We start from the raw sequence: 15,177 nt of genomic DNA on the forward strand, positions 1-15,177 counted from the left end.
TGAGGGTGAGTATTAGCAAATTAACTAATTAGACCTGTATTAACAGGTCTAATGTTTACTGCCCTGTGTTTATACTCCCTCTTATCAGTTATAATATTTTTTTGGCTGTGTCCTTATTTTACATCACTGGTACCTGCCAATAAAAGAAAATATACTTCAATTTCACAAATATGGGTCAATTGTCTGTGCCTGCAAAAGTCATTATTTACATATGACAGATCTCTGCAAGGTCTAAGGTCAACTGAATGCTAATAAATTACTTTCCTTCACAATTGAACTAAATGAATTAATTATCTAACGTTTATTTCTTCTTGAAACATAGGTAAATACCCTATAATCTTCATTCTTTACATATATACATGAAATGAATATATATCATATAAAATATATTTTCAAACTTTTAAACTCTCTAATGCTATTATAAATTCTAAGACCTATTAAACAAATGCCTTCATTTCTATGACAGTATGACACTTTCAATATTAATATTGATGTCTTTTTTCTCTAGATATCAGAACTGATGATTCACAAACTGAACCAAAACTCCATCCACTTTGAGTTAAAACCTGGAATCCGTGTTCTTGTCCATGCTGCTCACTTAACAGCGGGTCAGTTTCTTTGTCCCCATGTCCTTGTTGTTATATTGTATGCATTTTGATTCCTGGTTACATTTCCATATCACAAGACAAAAGGATGTACAAGGATAAAAATACTGGATTTGGAGTTAAGAAATCTGGGTTTTATCTTTGAATGTTGCACGTCTGAATGTAAGGGTGGGGTTCTATCCAAACTCCATTGACCAATCAGTAAACAGGGTAACTAGGTATAGAGGAATTTTCCTATGACCTCCCCACATTAAGGGTTTGTGGGTAAGCCCTTAATCATTGGGAAAGGATCACAGGACTTTTGGTCATTAGATGAAAGGCAGATGAAACATTTTGTGATTGGATGAGATCAGATCATACCTCTTGAGCTATATGTTTTTTAAAAAAAACTTAGTAAAGCGGTACTTCAGTCTAATAGTGAAGGTATTAAGAGCTGGAAGAATCCAAGTTTGAAAGCTGAAGAGCCAATCCCCTGAAAAGGAATCACAATTGTGAGAGGGAGAGACTCTCTCTCTGTCTGTCTGTCTCTGTCTCTCTCTTCCTCACTCCCTTCCTCTCTCTCTTCTTTCTCTTCCTCCCCTATTTTCCCTTCTTCCCTCCTTCCCTCTCTTTCACTCTATCTCTCTCTCTCTCTCTCTCTCTCTCTCTCTCTCTCTCTCTCTCTCTCTCTCTCTCTCTCTCTCCCTCTCCCTCTCTCTCTCCCTCTCTGTCCCTCTCCTCACCCCAGTTGACCATGTTATCAGAGAGACAAAACAGCTACAGACAATACATCTAGAATATGAACAGGATCATAGATAGCTACAGAAGGATAGTTTACTCCCAAAGGAATAAGCAGCTTCAAGCAGTGTGATCCCTCATCCCAGAAGAAAATGCCAGGTACAGATTCCCCAGTGGTCTTCTAGTAATTAGAAGTTATGAGCTGACTTTTTGGTCATCGTACCATCTATGTTTGAGTCCCCTCTCTCCTTTCCTCTTGAACTCTGTGAGTGCTTGTGGAAGAGTATGTCTCAGGCTTTGGGGGAGACTCTTTCATATCAGCTGTTCTTACTATACCATTTCAGAAATACCTTTTCTAAAATCTTATTTAGGCTACTGGGTGATAATTAATAGGGAAGTTCATGAGAGACAATACAAACTGATCTCGTCAGTTATCTCTAGATCCCTAAATAAGACCTACTTTGTGAATATGCACCCAATTGAGGAGTGGTCCCAGAAGGGATCCTTAAAAGGGATCTGTGGGACATTGGACAAGTCCTTTAACTTCCCTGTGCCTCAGGAACCTCATCTATACCGTGCATGTAGTATCGGAATGACCCATTGATCCAAATGATATCATACATGTACAAAGTCCTTTATAAATGCTAAATCTCGCTATATGAATTTAACTAATAGTCAGATGAGTAAATATTCTTTGTCATCTCAAATCATCCAGAGTTTCTGTTCCTTGATATTGCTCAGTGATGATTAGAAATCACAATTTTTCAGAAGCCTTCCAAGTCTTGTTGTTGTTATTGTTTTTTCCCTGCTTTTCCATGGACCTTCCAGAGGTGTTGATTAGCAGTAACACTTTCTTTTGTCAACAATGAATATTTATTTAAACAGAAGTTTATATTATCATTATGCTACATGATATAATGGTTATTATTTGGCTAGGCCTAATAAGGATTTCCAATTCAAGTTAAATAATGTCTAAAAACTCTACTTTGGTTGTAATGTGTAAACAGTTGGCCTCCTGAGAGGCAGATTTTACTCTAAAAATTTGATACTATGTTTACATCCCTTTCTGATGATTCCCCTTTAATGCTATTATGAGGAAATTTTATTTCCAAAGCTCCCTTCTTGCTGACAATCCACAAGTTTTGGGGAGTATCAAGAAGGTTGTCCATTATCATTATGAGTGTTATTTGTTCTTCATTCTCAAAGAAGAGGACCATGACATCGGGAAGGTGATATCATGACTTGCAGTGAATTGGCTTTTTTTTTCTTTCTAAGTTTATTTATACCAATCAAACTATCTTTTAAAATTTTTTAAATTTTTATTTTTTTGTGAGGCAATTGGGGTTAAGTGACTTGCCCAGGGTCACACAGCTAGTAAGTATCAAGGGTCTGAGGCTGGATTTGAACTCAGGTCCTCCTGAATACAGGGCTGGTGCTTTATCCACTGTGCCACCTAGCTGCCCCTTATTTTTTTTACAGTTAAGTACTTTATTATTTTTCAGTTCCATATAATGCTAGTTTTCTACATTTGTTTTCATAGGATTTTTAGTTCCAAATTTTTCTCTCACCCTCCCTTCCCTCCATCCTCCCCAAGACAGAAAGCAATATAATATAGGTTATATATATGTAATCACATTAAACATGTTTCTGCATTAGTCATATTGTGAAAGAAGAGTCAGAGCACAAGGGAAAAACCTCAAAAAAAGAAGGAAAAAAAACAGCCCCAAAGTAGAAACAGTATGGTTCAATCTGCTTTCCTAAACCACAGTTCTTTTTTTTTCTGGATGTTGAGAACATTTTCTATCATGAAGTTCTTTGAAATTGTTTTGGACCATTGCATTGGTAAAAAAGAGTCAAGTCTATCACCATTGTTGATCACACAATGTTGATATTACTGTATGCAATGTTCTCATGGTTCTGTTCCTCTCAGTCAGCATCAGTTCATGTATGTCCTTCCAGGATTCTCTGAACTCCTCCTGCTCATCATTACTTTTCACATTGATTTTTTTAAAACTTTGCATTCTAAATTTTCTTCTTCTCCTACTCCTCATCCCTCCCTATGAAATCCAGCAATTCAATATAAGTCATAAATGTGCAGTTATGGAAAATATCTTCTCATTAGTCAGGCTGTGAAAGAAAATAGACATATTAACTTTAGAAAGAGGACCTAACAAATAAAATTGTACTTCAATCTGTATTCAGATGCCATCAGTTATTTCTGTGTTGTTGATTTGCATTTTTATACGTTCTTCTGATATCATCCTGCTCATCATTTCTTTCACAGTTACTATTACTAACTATATTACCCTCCATCTTATTTCCTCCCCTTGATATTTACTCTATTTTCTATCTTCCCTCACCCTATCCCTCCTCAGAAGTGTTTTGATTTTTACTGCCCCCTCCCCCAGTCTGCCCTTCCTTCCTTTGCTCCCATTGCCAGCTCCTTCCCCTCCCACTTTCCCTCAGGGCACAGTATATTACTATACCCACTTGAGTTTGTATGTTATTCCCTCTTTGAGCCAATTCTGATGTGAGTAAGGTTCATTCACCGCCACCCCCCTTCTCCATCTTCCCCATCTTCCCCTTTACTACATGAGCTTTTTTCTTGTTTCTTTTATGTGACCTATTTTTCCCCACTCTACCTCTCTCTTTACCTTTCTTCCAGTGCATTACTCTTAACCCATAACTTTTTTTGAAGATGTCATCATGGGTCAGCTAGGTGACACAGTGGACAAAGCATGAATCCTGGACCCAGGAGGCCTCGAGCCCATATCTGGCCCCAGACATGAAACCCCACTCTGCCTGCTCCACAAAAAACAAGGATAAACAAAAAATAAATGCTTTATAGATATCATTACTTCATATTCAATTCACACCTGTGACTTCTGTCTAAGTATATTCCTTTCAGCTGCCCTAATACTGAGAAAGATCTTATGAGTTAGAAGCATTATCTTCCCATGTAGGAATGTAAACAGTTTAACATTTTAATATCCCTCATGATTTCTTTTTACTGTTTACCTTTCTATGCCTCCCTATGGTCTTGTATTTGAAAGTCAGATTTTCTATTCAGTTCAGGTCTTTACATCACAAATGCCTAAAAGTCCTCTTTTTCATTGAAGTCCCAATTTTTACCCTGAAAGATTATACTCAGTTTTTCTGGATAGGTGATTTTTGGCTATAGTCCCAGTTCCTTTGCCCTCTGGAATATCATATTCTATGCCCTCTGATCCTTAAATGTAGATGCTACTAGATCTTGTGTTATCCTTACTATAGCTCCACAGTATTCGAATTCCTTTTTTTCTAGCTGCTTGCAATATTTTCTCCTTGACCTGGGATCTCTGGAATTTGGCTATAATATTCGTGGAAATTTTCCTTTTGGCATCTCTTTCAAGAGGTGATCAGTGGATTCTTTCAATTTCTGTTTTACCTTCTGCTTCTAGAATATGAGGGCAGTTTTCCTTGATAATTTCTTGGAAGAGGATGTCTAAACTCTTATTGTATTCATTCGTTTCAGGTAGTCCAGTGATTTTCAAATTATCTCTCCTGGGTCTATTTTCCAGGTCAGCTGTTTTTCCAAGGAGATATTTCATATAGCCTTCAATTTTTTTATTCAATTGGATTTGCTTTACTTTGTCTTGGTTTCTCATAATTTCACTAGCTTCCATTTGTTCAATCCTAATTCTTAGGCAATTATTTTATTCAGAGAGCTTTTATATCTCTTTTTCCATTTGGCTTTTAAAACTGTTGACTTTTTTCTTATGACTCTCCTGCATTGCTCTCATTTCTCTTTCCATTATTTCTTCCACCTCTCTAAATCTTCCTTCTAACCCTCCTACTTTCTCTTCAAAGTCCCTTTTGAGTGCTTCCATAGCCTAAGACCAATTAATATTTTCTTGGAAGCTTTAGATGTTGGAACTTTGACTTTGTTATTATATTCTTCTGAGGGTTTATTCTGGTCTACTTCACCCCCAAAAAACTTTCTATGGTCCGCTGCTTTCTTTGCCTCCTCATCTCAACCTGGAAGCAGACATCGGATTGAAATCTGATTCATCATTATCTTTGCTTAATAACCAAATTGTTAATACATCAGTGGTCAAACATATCAGCTTTTATTATTGTTGTTGAGTCATTTCATCCATATGGGAACTGGATTCTAATGCTACTTTCTGATAGTTGTAGCCTCAGTGATCATGAAAAAAATCACTTAATCCCCCCCCTTAAGACCTTTCTTTCCTTGTGGAAGAGTGAGGGGTCTGGACTATGTGACCCATTAGTTGCCTTCTAAGCAGCAAATATTTAAACTCTGACTTCACAATTCCAAGTTATCAGTTCCTATGAGAGGAGATGGCAGGTCAAAGGTATGGGCAGATAAGACAGAAGAAAGAGGGGAAAGAAAGAAAAGATAGTTGGGCAGGAAGAAAGGGAGAGAAAGATACACATAATGAGTAATGGGGTCTGTATGATCTGACAAATGATAACATTATGTCATGGAATTATAGAATTTTGGAATTAGGATGGATATGAAAGCAGCTAGGCAAAGTAATGGGTAGAGGGCTGGACTTAAGAGTCCAGAATGCCTGAGTTTAAATTCAGCCCTAGATATTTCTTAGCTGTCTATCTTCATATAACCTCCTTCAGTCTCAATTTCTTCATCTGCAAAATGAGAGGGGTTGGACTCAATGGCTTTCAAAGTCCCTTTTAGTTCTAAATCTATGACATGGTTGAATGGGCTAATGGAACATTCCTATAGAAAAGGCGAAGTCTGTGTTTGAATGATGTCAGGATAGTCAATTGATTTGAACAAGTTAGTGAAAAAATAAAAATTGAAAGAACCAAAAAAGCCCTACAAGTATGGTTTGACTAAGTTATTTTAATTAGACTTCTTGTCCTGGGGTAAATGAACCTTAATTGGAGTATACTGCCATATTCAGTGGCTATATCCAGCGTTGAGAGGCTAATGGCACAGTAAGATTAAATTTATATTAGAATTAAAGGGCAGCGCTAAGAGTCCTTGTAGACAAGATGCAAGGGCTGGAGAATAATCTGGAGAAATGCTAGCAGTAGGAGATATGATATCATGGATTGGGTAATTGAGTAGTTGAACCAGGAACCAAGGTCAGAAACCAGTGGTTAGAAAACCAGAGAAAGAGACAAGGAAGAGTCTGTCTGCATCCCTGAGAACCATGAAACAAATGATCTTTACATGAGTTCTTTTATATTGAATCTTTTTGAGAATGAAGGGTCAACTTACCTGAATTTCTCAGGGCAGGGTCTGTAGGTCTCAGAGTTGAAGTTTAGTATGCTGCATGTAGCAGGTACTTAATGAACATGTATCGATTGATAGATTGGAGAATTTTTTCTCTCTCCCATCTCATGTTACCCTTAGCTTGATCCACATGCCCCTTGTCCATTTCATCAGCTACCTCATTAGCCATTTCGACTGACTTTTGCAACAAACTCCTGGAACCTGTCTAAATTGTATTATTGAATCAGAATTGTGTCAAATCAAATATCTCTTGAAACAAGTGGGTGATTATCTGGGGTTTGCTGTAATCCTTTCTGTTGTAAAAGGATTTGATCTGTATTTTTTCATGCATCTTGGAGGTTTATTTCAATGGGGATTTTCAAGTGTTGGTGTTAGACTGTGGTGAGGACTATTAACCCCAACAATGCAGTGGTCTGGTGTGGCAACTGCATTGCCATCTCTTCTTATCAGAGGCTAGGCAAATGAGAAAAATAGAAGAAGTTTAGAAACTATAGCTATTAGATATAAAGCCTTTGTTAGTTGATTGAGGGAAAGAAGAGAAGGGAAGATGTCAAAGTGTTGTTACAAATGCTATGGTAAAATAGATATTAGGGCATGGATACTGCTGGGGGGGGGTTGTTTTGTTTTGTTTTGGGTTTTTTTTGTCCATTCTTGAAGAGTCATGACTTGCACTGAATTAGATTTAAGTGAGGGAGGTTTATGCAAGGTCACCAACCTCACTCTCTCCTCCAGAACCATCTGAGTCCAGTGGCAAGATATACATCAGAATGACTGGAGATGGCTCCAGATGTTTAAGGCAATTGGGGTTAAGTGACTTGCCCAGGGTCACACAGCTTTTAAGTGTCTGAGGTGAAATTTGAATTTAAGTCCTCCCAACTTCAGGGCTAGCACTGTGCCACCTATCTGCCCCATAGTATGGATACTGCTAGGGTTAAGAAGAAGGGAGAGGGTGGTGTACCAAACTTCCAGGTTAAAAGAGAAGAGTTGCATCAAATTCTAAATCCCCCTTGTCCTCCTACTCCCCCCCCCCCAAAAAAAAAGGTCCGTTGTTTGCAACATTCCATTTCTCATAAGCAGTGTTGCTAATAACTTCCCAGGGAATATTACAGCATGCTGTTGCATTCCATTAATTACACAACAGATGTTCAACAGCCTTCTTTTAAAAATGTCAGGCCCAGAGTATGTGACTGCAGAGAGAGGCAGTGCATAATTTGGGTTCTCTCTAAGGGAGAAGAAGCTGTCTCCTTCTAGGAATTTACTGGTCTCCTTTTTAGTTTCCAATCCTGTTCCTTTTCTAAAGCTGTATGCTTTTTATGGGCGCACAAGGTAAGCATTTTTAGATATCTGGATGCCATTAAACACTGAATTTTTAGGTTGTCATTGTTTTCTATCTCTTATTCAACTTGGGGAACCGGTAGAATTCCTGTCCAAGCAATGCTAAATTTTTGAACACGAAATCTTAGAATTTAGTGTTTAGTGTTAGAGGTTAGAGTTAGAGTCTTAGAGTTTAGTGTTTCCTAATCCTGGGTGTGTTCCTATATTGACCCCTAAATATGTCCTCACATTATTCTCATTGAAACAATGGTGAAGAAAAGATAGTAAGACAGAGAGTAGATAAAAGGTGTTTAAATGACTTGCCCAGGGTCATATAGTGTCTGAGGCCAGATTTGAACTCATGAAGATGAGTCTTCCTAATTCTAAGCCCAGTGTTCTATCTACTTTGACACCTAGCTTTCCCTGGCCTATGGTAATGACAATTTAAAGAAAGGGTCAAGGACATAGATGATTGTAGAAAAATCTTATAGCTATTGTTGGTTTATTAGCAATGAAGGAGAGAAAGGATTCAAGGATGATTCCAAGGTTTTGAGTCTAGGTACTTGGAAAAAAAATGGTGTTTGCCACTAATAGAGACTTGAGAAGAGGAGCCAGTTGAGAGGACAAGATACTTAGAATTATGTTGAGTTTGAAGTGACAATAAAACCTCCAAGTGGAAATGCCCACTTTAGTCATTTGGCTGTTGGACAGACAAGACTAGAGCTCAGGTAGGAGGACAGTTCTAATGAGATTCAGGGGCATCTTTGATATAGAAATGAAACCTGAAAAGATAAGAATAGAGAAGTTACTGGGGGAGCTTAAGAAAAAAGAGCAGAAGGACAAGCAAGGACCAAGCTTTGATAAGGTTGTATTTGGGAGTATTTATCCAATAGACCCACCCACCCACCCACCACCCCAAACAGCTTTCGAACCTGGTACCACTGGCTGACTGAACTGTCAATTAACATCATCCCAGTTAATGACCATTTTAATTGGTTGTTATGCCATGGCTAACTTGCCAGCCAAACTAACAACTCAGCCAATGAGAAGGGTCACAAGACCCTTTTAGACTGAAGGGGTCTCCTCCTCCCTCTCCTCTTCATTGATTCAACACTGGGTGGTGGTCTTACTTGTTTTCTCCTGCACGACTTTTAAATGATGTGAGCTTAGAGAGCTTAGAGGAGATAATGGAAAGCGAATTTCCTAGGAAGAGGAATGGGAATATGTCTAAGTGGCATTTGCATTTTAAAAGAGGACTTTGTTCATATTTAGCAAATATATGCTTTCGATATAGATTAAAAATTCATATTCATATCTTATACTTATGCCAGAGGTAGGGGATATAGTGGGTAAAGCCATGAACTGGCTGTCAGACTTGGGTTCAAACTCTACCCCTGATATTTATTGACTCTTTGACCCCAGGGCAAGTCATCTAGCTTTCTTGTCCCTGGGGCAACTCCTTTTAATTTCCTCTTTTCCAGTTACTGAGGCAAATAGCCCACTAGACAGAACACTGGAAATGGAGTCAAGAAGGCCTGGGTTCAAGTTCAGCATTAGACACTTATTAAACTTTGAGATTTGGGTCAAGTCATTGAACTGCTGTCTCCCTTGGTCTCCTCATCTGTAAAATGGATATAACCATGTTATCTATATCTCAGGGTTATTGTGAGGATTAATGGGGAAGATATTTGTAAAAGACTTTGCAAACCATAAAGCTTTATATAAACACTGACTATGATAATAATCATGATATATTCTACATACATAAACATGTATATGTGTGTGTATGTGTGTATATATATATATATATATATATATATATATATATGGATAAAGGGAGCTTCTTGTTTGAGCCTCTCTGTTTACCTTAAAGAACATAATAAGTAAATACTCTGAGATTTGGAGTTAAGGATAGAAGGAAAATAGCTGACACTGATACAGAATTTTCAGCTTTGAAAAGTATGTTACAAACATGATACCTTTTGATCCTCACTACAGCCTGGCAAGGCAGGTAGTCCAGGTTATTATCTCTTGTTTTGCAGAAGAGAAAACAGTCTGAGGGAGGTTGAGTAGCCTGCCAATAATCTTACAGCTAGTAGGTTTCAGGAACAGGATTTGAACTCAGCTCTTCATGAGGCTAGAATTCTTTACTCTATGCTAGGCTTCAACATGGAATCTGAATGTTCTGTCAATGCCATATTCAATAGATACAAATCCATATGAATGTCATAGCAAGGGGCACATATTTTTTCCAACAGTAAATCTGATTTAGAACCTAGGGCATCAGTTGGAACAGAAACATGAATTAAATGAGCAGCAGCATGATGTGCAGTATGGAAAGAGATTAGCACTAACCATTAAACCCTAATTCTCCCATGTCCTGGGAGTTAACTTAATTGTCTGAATGAGAAAGTGACTGTGGGAGTTAGTGAGGACAAAATGAATGTGCCACTGAGTCAGGGCTATATTATGTCCATGATTTAGATGAATGGGCAAGAGGTTGATGCCTGCGAACTAGTTAAGAAATGATTAAAGCATGAACCAGAATCTTAGTAACAAGTGTAATTGAGTATCTGTGAATTTTATGAAGGTAAATCAAATTATGTCTTCTAGATTGCACTAATAGTCTAGTATCAGATGTGGAAAGTGCATAAAAGTTTGTCATAAGAAGCCTCCAATATGGGTTTGCCCTCTGCCAATGTACATAGCAACCAGTTTAGGACTTGACTAAAGCTAATGAATCTGAGAGATTTGCTTAAAGAACATAGAGGTGAAGTCACTTCCCCAGCTTCATATAGTTGTAAAGTCAGAGGCAAGATTTGAACCTGGGTCTTCCTGATTTCCAATACTCTATCTACTATGCCACCCTGCTATCCTGTTTTTCTATATTGTAATGTTTTCACGAGTTAACATAAGGAAAATGCTTTGTAAACTGCAAAGCACCACATAAATGCTAGCTAGGAAACTTTAATAGAGTAGCTGGGTGGTGCAGTCGATAGAATACTATACCTGGAGTCAGGAAGACTCATTTTCCTGGGTTCAAATTTGGCCTCAGATGCTACCTGTGTGACCCTGGACAAGTCACTTAACCCTGTTTACCCCCATTTCGCCATTTGTAAAATAAGCTAAAGAATTAAATGGCAAACCACTCTAGTATCTTTGCCAAGAAAACCCCAAATGGAGTCACAAAGAATCTGAAAAACAACAGAATGAAACTTTTTTTTTTTTCGGGGCAATAGGGGTTAAGTGACTTGCCCAGGGTCACACAGCTAGTAAGTGTCAAGTGTCTGAGGCCAGATTTGAACTCAGGTACTCCTGAATCCAGGGTCGGTGCTTTATCCACTGTGCCACAGAATGAAACTTTCTTGATATCACAGAGTTACTGAGTAATAACATCTTCACAGTATTTTCTTTCTGCTCCTTTATAAGACAGGTGTGTTGGGATGGAGACAGTGAGGATAAAGAGATAGCCCCAAGGGTGCTTGGGTTGCCGGCCATCTCCAGGTTGGGTCCTCAATTCCACATTAAGGAAGAGGCCTTTCATTTCAAGACAGAATTACTACTGCTTGTCAGGAGCCTTTAGAAAAAGACAATACAGCATATCTGGCATCTGCTTCAATTGTATATGGTTTAAGAGCTATCGAGCTCTGAACTGTAAAGTGAAATAAATTGTTGCAATAACATTTTCCATTTAGAGATGAAATTAGTACTAGTGAAATTCTTCCAGAGCCAATAAATTCATCTGTCTCTCTAGTAGTCTCTGGCTGCCTCATTATCTGCACAGTTATCATTTACAAGTCTTTTGTGTGTGAAGTCTCGGATGTTTTTTTCTTTCTTTCTCTATCTTAAAATAATGTTGGAGGTGGGATGTGGTGTGCACATCTGTGGCTGTGTGCATTCCTGTTACTGTTCTCTCTTTGAAATCATAATTGTTTCAAGAGATGTCATGGGTCCGTTACTTTTTCACAGTTCTTGTGTCATTATGATATAGCTCTAATTAGTGACAGGTGTTGAAGGGGGATAATTCTAGCTCTCTCTTCAATGTACTCCATAAGTAATTTGACCTTTTGGAACATCTAATACTGATCAGCCAACTTGAGTAGGGTATATTCCAGATACAATTAGAGTCTCTATCAAATCTCCCAGATGTTTCATTCACTGGATTCCAGTAGGCACTTATAGGTAGGTGATCTTGAACTAGGAGCCAAAGGAAGGAGTGGGTATACCTTAGAAGCAGACCAGGCTTGAGAATTCTATTAGAATTTTTTTTAAATCTAACAATTACTCTATTCATAGTAGCCTATCCTAACCCATCTCATGCAGACTCACTCATCTTGTGTGATTTTTGTCCATGTTTCCCCATAAATCTCTCAAAGGCGAACCACTCATGTTACACGGGATGTTTTCTGAAAGTTCTCTTGACAATTCCATCAATAACAGTGAAGCACCATATTATATTGAGAGAGGGTCAGGATCCCTTCACCAACATTTGGTGGGTCTGCTTTCTAGAAGAATTTTAGGAATTAGTCTTTCCTGTGCAAAGTAGGGTGTCTAGAGTTTGAAATTGGCTGTCTAAAGTTTCTTCTGAAAAGTAAATGGATACTGCTTAGACTTTTTGATCCTCATAGACCACCATCGAACATGTCTCCAACTTCCTTTTTGATGGGGTGAAATGAATATCAAGAGGAGGAAGAGGTCAAATGTCAAGAGCACCACTGATATTTTTGTTTGAATAATTAAAATGAAAGAGTGCTGAGGCTTTGGGTAGGACTGACTAAATAGATAAGAACTAAAAAGGATATAAGTGAAAAGAAAAAGAATCAGAGAAAGAAGAGCTCTAAATCCAGTGACACTTCACTGAAGAAAGTGACACCCTTTTACGACTTCTGTAATATATGTTAAATTCTTGTCTGTTTCTCTTTAAGGTTGGGTTATTTTTGTTTTATTTTGTTTTGGACTGAACCAGACCAGTGATTTCATCAGAGTAGGGAGGTCCTCTACCAAAGCAGGTAAGCGACTGCTCTGCAGTTTAGTCTTATTGACTCATTTGGAACCCTGAGACATTACATGACTTTTCCAGGGTCATACAAATAGCACGAGTCCAAGGCCAGGCTTGGACCCAGGTCTTTCTGACTAGAGACTAGCAGTAAAAACAAATAAAAACAAACCAAAAAAAAAACCTTTTAAAAATAAAAATAAATCTTTGTGCTCATTTCAGGAACAACAGGGAAGAGGAGAAATTGAAACCCTTTTTTTTCTGTGAGGAGGTCAGGGTACAAGGAACCTAGCTGGAACAAAGTGATGCTGAGGGAGAGGAGAAAGAGTTTTTTGGGAAATGGAGCCTGGAGCTGAAGAACTATCTCCTCATTTTTATATACCATTGGGAAGCCTCACTCGCTACTACAAAGGAAGACTTGGAGGCGTCTCCTAGAGATTCAGACACCATTAACTTTTTTTTTTTTTAAGTGAGTCAATTGGGGTTAAGTGACTTGCCCAAGGTCACACAGCTAGTAAGTGTTAAGTGTCTGAGGCTGGATTTGAACTCAGGTACTCCTGACTCCAGGGCCTGTACTCTATCCACTGTGCCACCCAGCTGCCCCCACCATTAACTTTTTTTTTTTTTTTTTTTGCGCGGCATTGGGGGTTAAGTGACTTGCCCAGTGTCACACAGCTAGTAAGTGTTAAGTGTCTTAGGCCGGATTTGAACTCAGGTACTTCTGAATCCAGAGCCAGTGCTTTATCCACTGCGCCACCTAGCTGCCCCTCACCATTAACTTTTAAGAGAGAAAACTGTTAAAAGCCATTCAAGAATTTTGTAGGAGTCCTTTAAGAAGCTTCCTGCAGTAAAAAGGGGAGCTAGTCTGAGCAAACACAGGAAGCATTGTTGACTTTCTAGGTCAAGACTTTGGAAGCTTGCATGGAGTTCCAACCATGTTGTACTCTTGGTGATGATTCCTGCTCTGTAGGAATAAAGGTGATGTGAAAGAAATGTTATTTCCTAGGACTTTGCTTGTACTTAGCAGTCAGCACAGTATACTGGGTACTTTGGTGCTGTTGGGTGAAAGAGCCTTCTGTTCTACTTTTTCCCCCCTCATCAGAAAACCCATTCTCCGTTTATGATCTACAAGTGATATTTTAGTTATTTTAGCTGTAATTCTTCTCAGATTCATGCTGCCCATCTATCTACCTCTGAGTCTGAGCCCGGATAGTGAGAGAGATCTAGTTAAACTGTGATGGATTTAATTAGCTAGATCTTAGGTTTCTCTCCCTCCAGATTCTGCTTCTCTAGCCCTGTAGAAGTCTAGGGACCATAGGCATTGTGACTTAGAATCTCCCAGCTTGGTTTTGGAATATCTCAGATGCATCAAATGATCAGAGCCTGAAAACATTTCTCTTGACATCTCCTGACTCCTACCACCAAGCTCTAGCTGTAAAGGATGTTTCTCTGAGTTTCTATCTCCTTTCCAGGGTTTTAGGCTTTGGTGATCAATTACCTTTATGTGAGGTCTCCATACTGTGAATTTTTGGAAGTACTTGGCCCTCCTGCTTCACTAGATCTTTGTTCTGATGATGGCCTGAAGCAAATTCTGCTAGCTGAATCTTTCTGACCAGTTCAATCCTTCATTACTTAGTTTCACCTAACATATGGAGCTTGTGACCTACATAACTTGCCCCATGACAAATCCTTCTAAATCGAAGTCTCCTTGTTTCATGGCTGATATTGTCTTTTAGTTCTGAACCAGCACCCTTATTCAAGTCAACCCCTCAGTGCTCACTTTTGGTAGAAAGTGGAAAGGTCCATTTGATGGCTAGTAAAGATTGGACATCCTTTTCTACTCTTCATCTAGGGACCCACCCTAAGGATCCTGAGGTTTTCTTACCTCAGGGAGATAAGTAATTGGGTCTTTTGTAATAACCACAAGCTACTTTAATAATCACAACAAAAATTATATGGATACTACAGCATCAAACATATTATCACCATTTGCCTTCTTCCTTTAGTAAAATGAGCAGGATCATTTTGTGATAGGCATGGGACTATTTTTAAGGCATGTGTGTTCCTAGATAAGCATACAGAATTTCAGACATAGATTTGATATGAAGAAACTATGTACATCAGATCTATATGGTATTCCAATTTGAAGATACACAGCATGTCTCAGCATTAGGTCAGATGAGGCTCTCTCAGCATGTACCCATGTTTTGGGTGAAAGGAATCATGGTTCATTTGAAAGGACACTAGACTTGGAAATAAGGATAACCTGGGTTCAAATC

At 38.5% G+C, this 15,177-nt stretch overlaps 1 protein-coding gene across 6 annotated transcripts in view; it reads left to right on the top strand.

Annotated features, from left to right (window-relative positions):
- The window catches only part of SORCS1 (sortilin related VPS10 domain containing receptor 1), a 766,642-nt gene that overhangs the window by 740,018 nt on the left and 11,447 nt on the right, over window positions 1-15,177 (top strand). For all 6 annotated transcript variants that reach the window (XM_043988103.1, XM_043988104.1, XM_043988101.1 and 3 more), the window contains exon 24: window positions 509-608. In XM_043988103.1, the coding sequence (XP_043844038.1) occupies window positions 509-608 (100 nt within the window). The remainder of the gene's footprint in view (window positions 1-508; window positions 609-15,177) is intronic.

This window comes from Dromiciops gliroides, chromosome 2 (assembly GCF_019393635.1).
Source record: "Dromiciops gliroides isolate mDroGli1 chromosome 2, mDroGli1.pri, whole genome shotgun sequence".
NCBI lineage: Eukaryota > Metazoa > Chordata > Mammalia > Microbiotheria > Microbiotheriidae > Dromiciops > Dromiciops gliroides.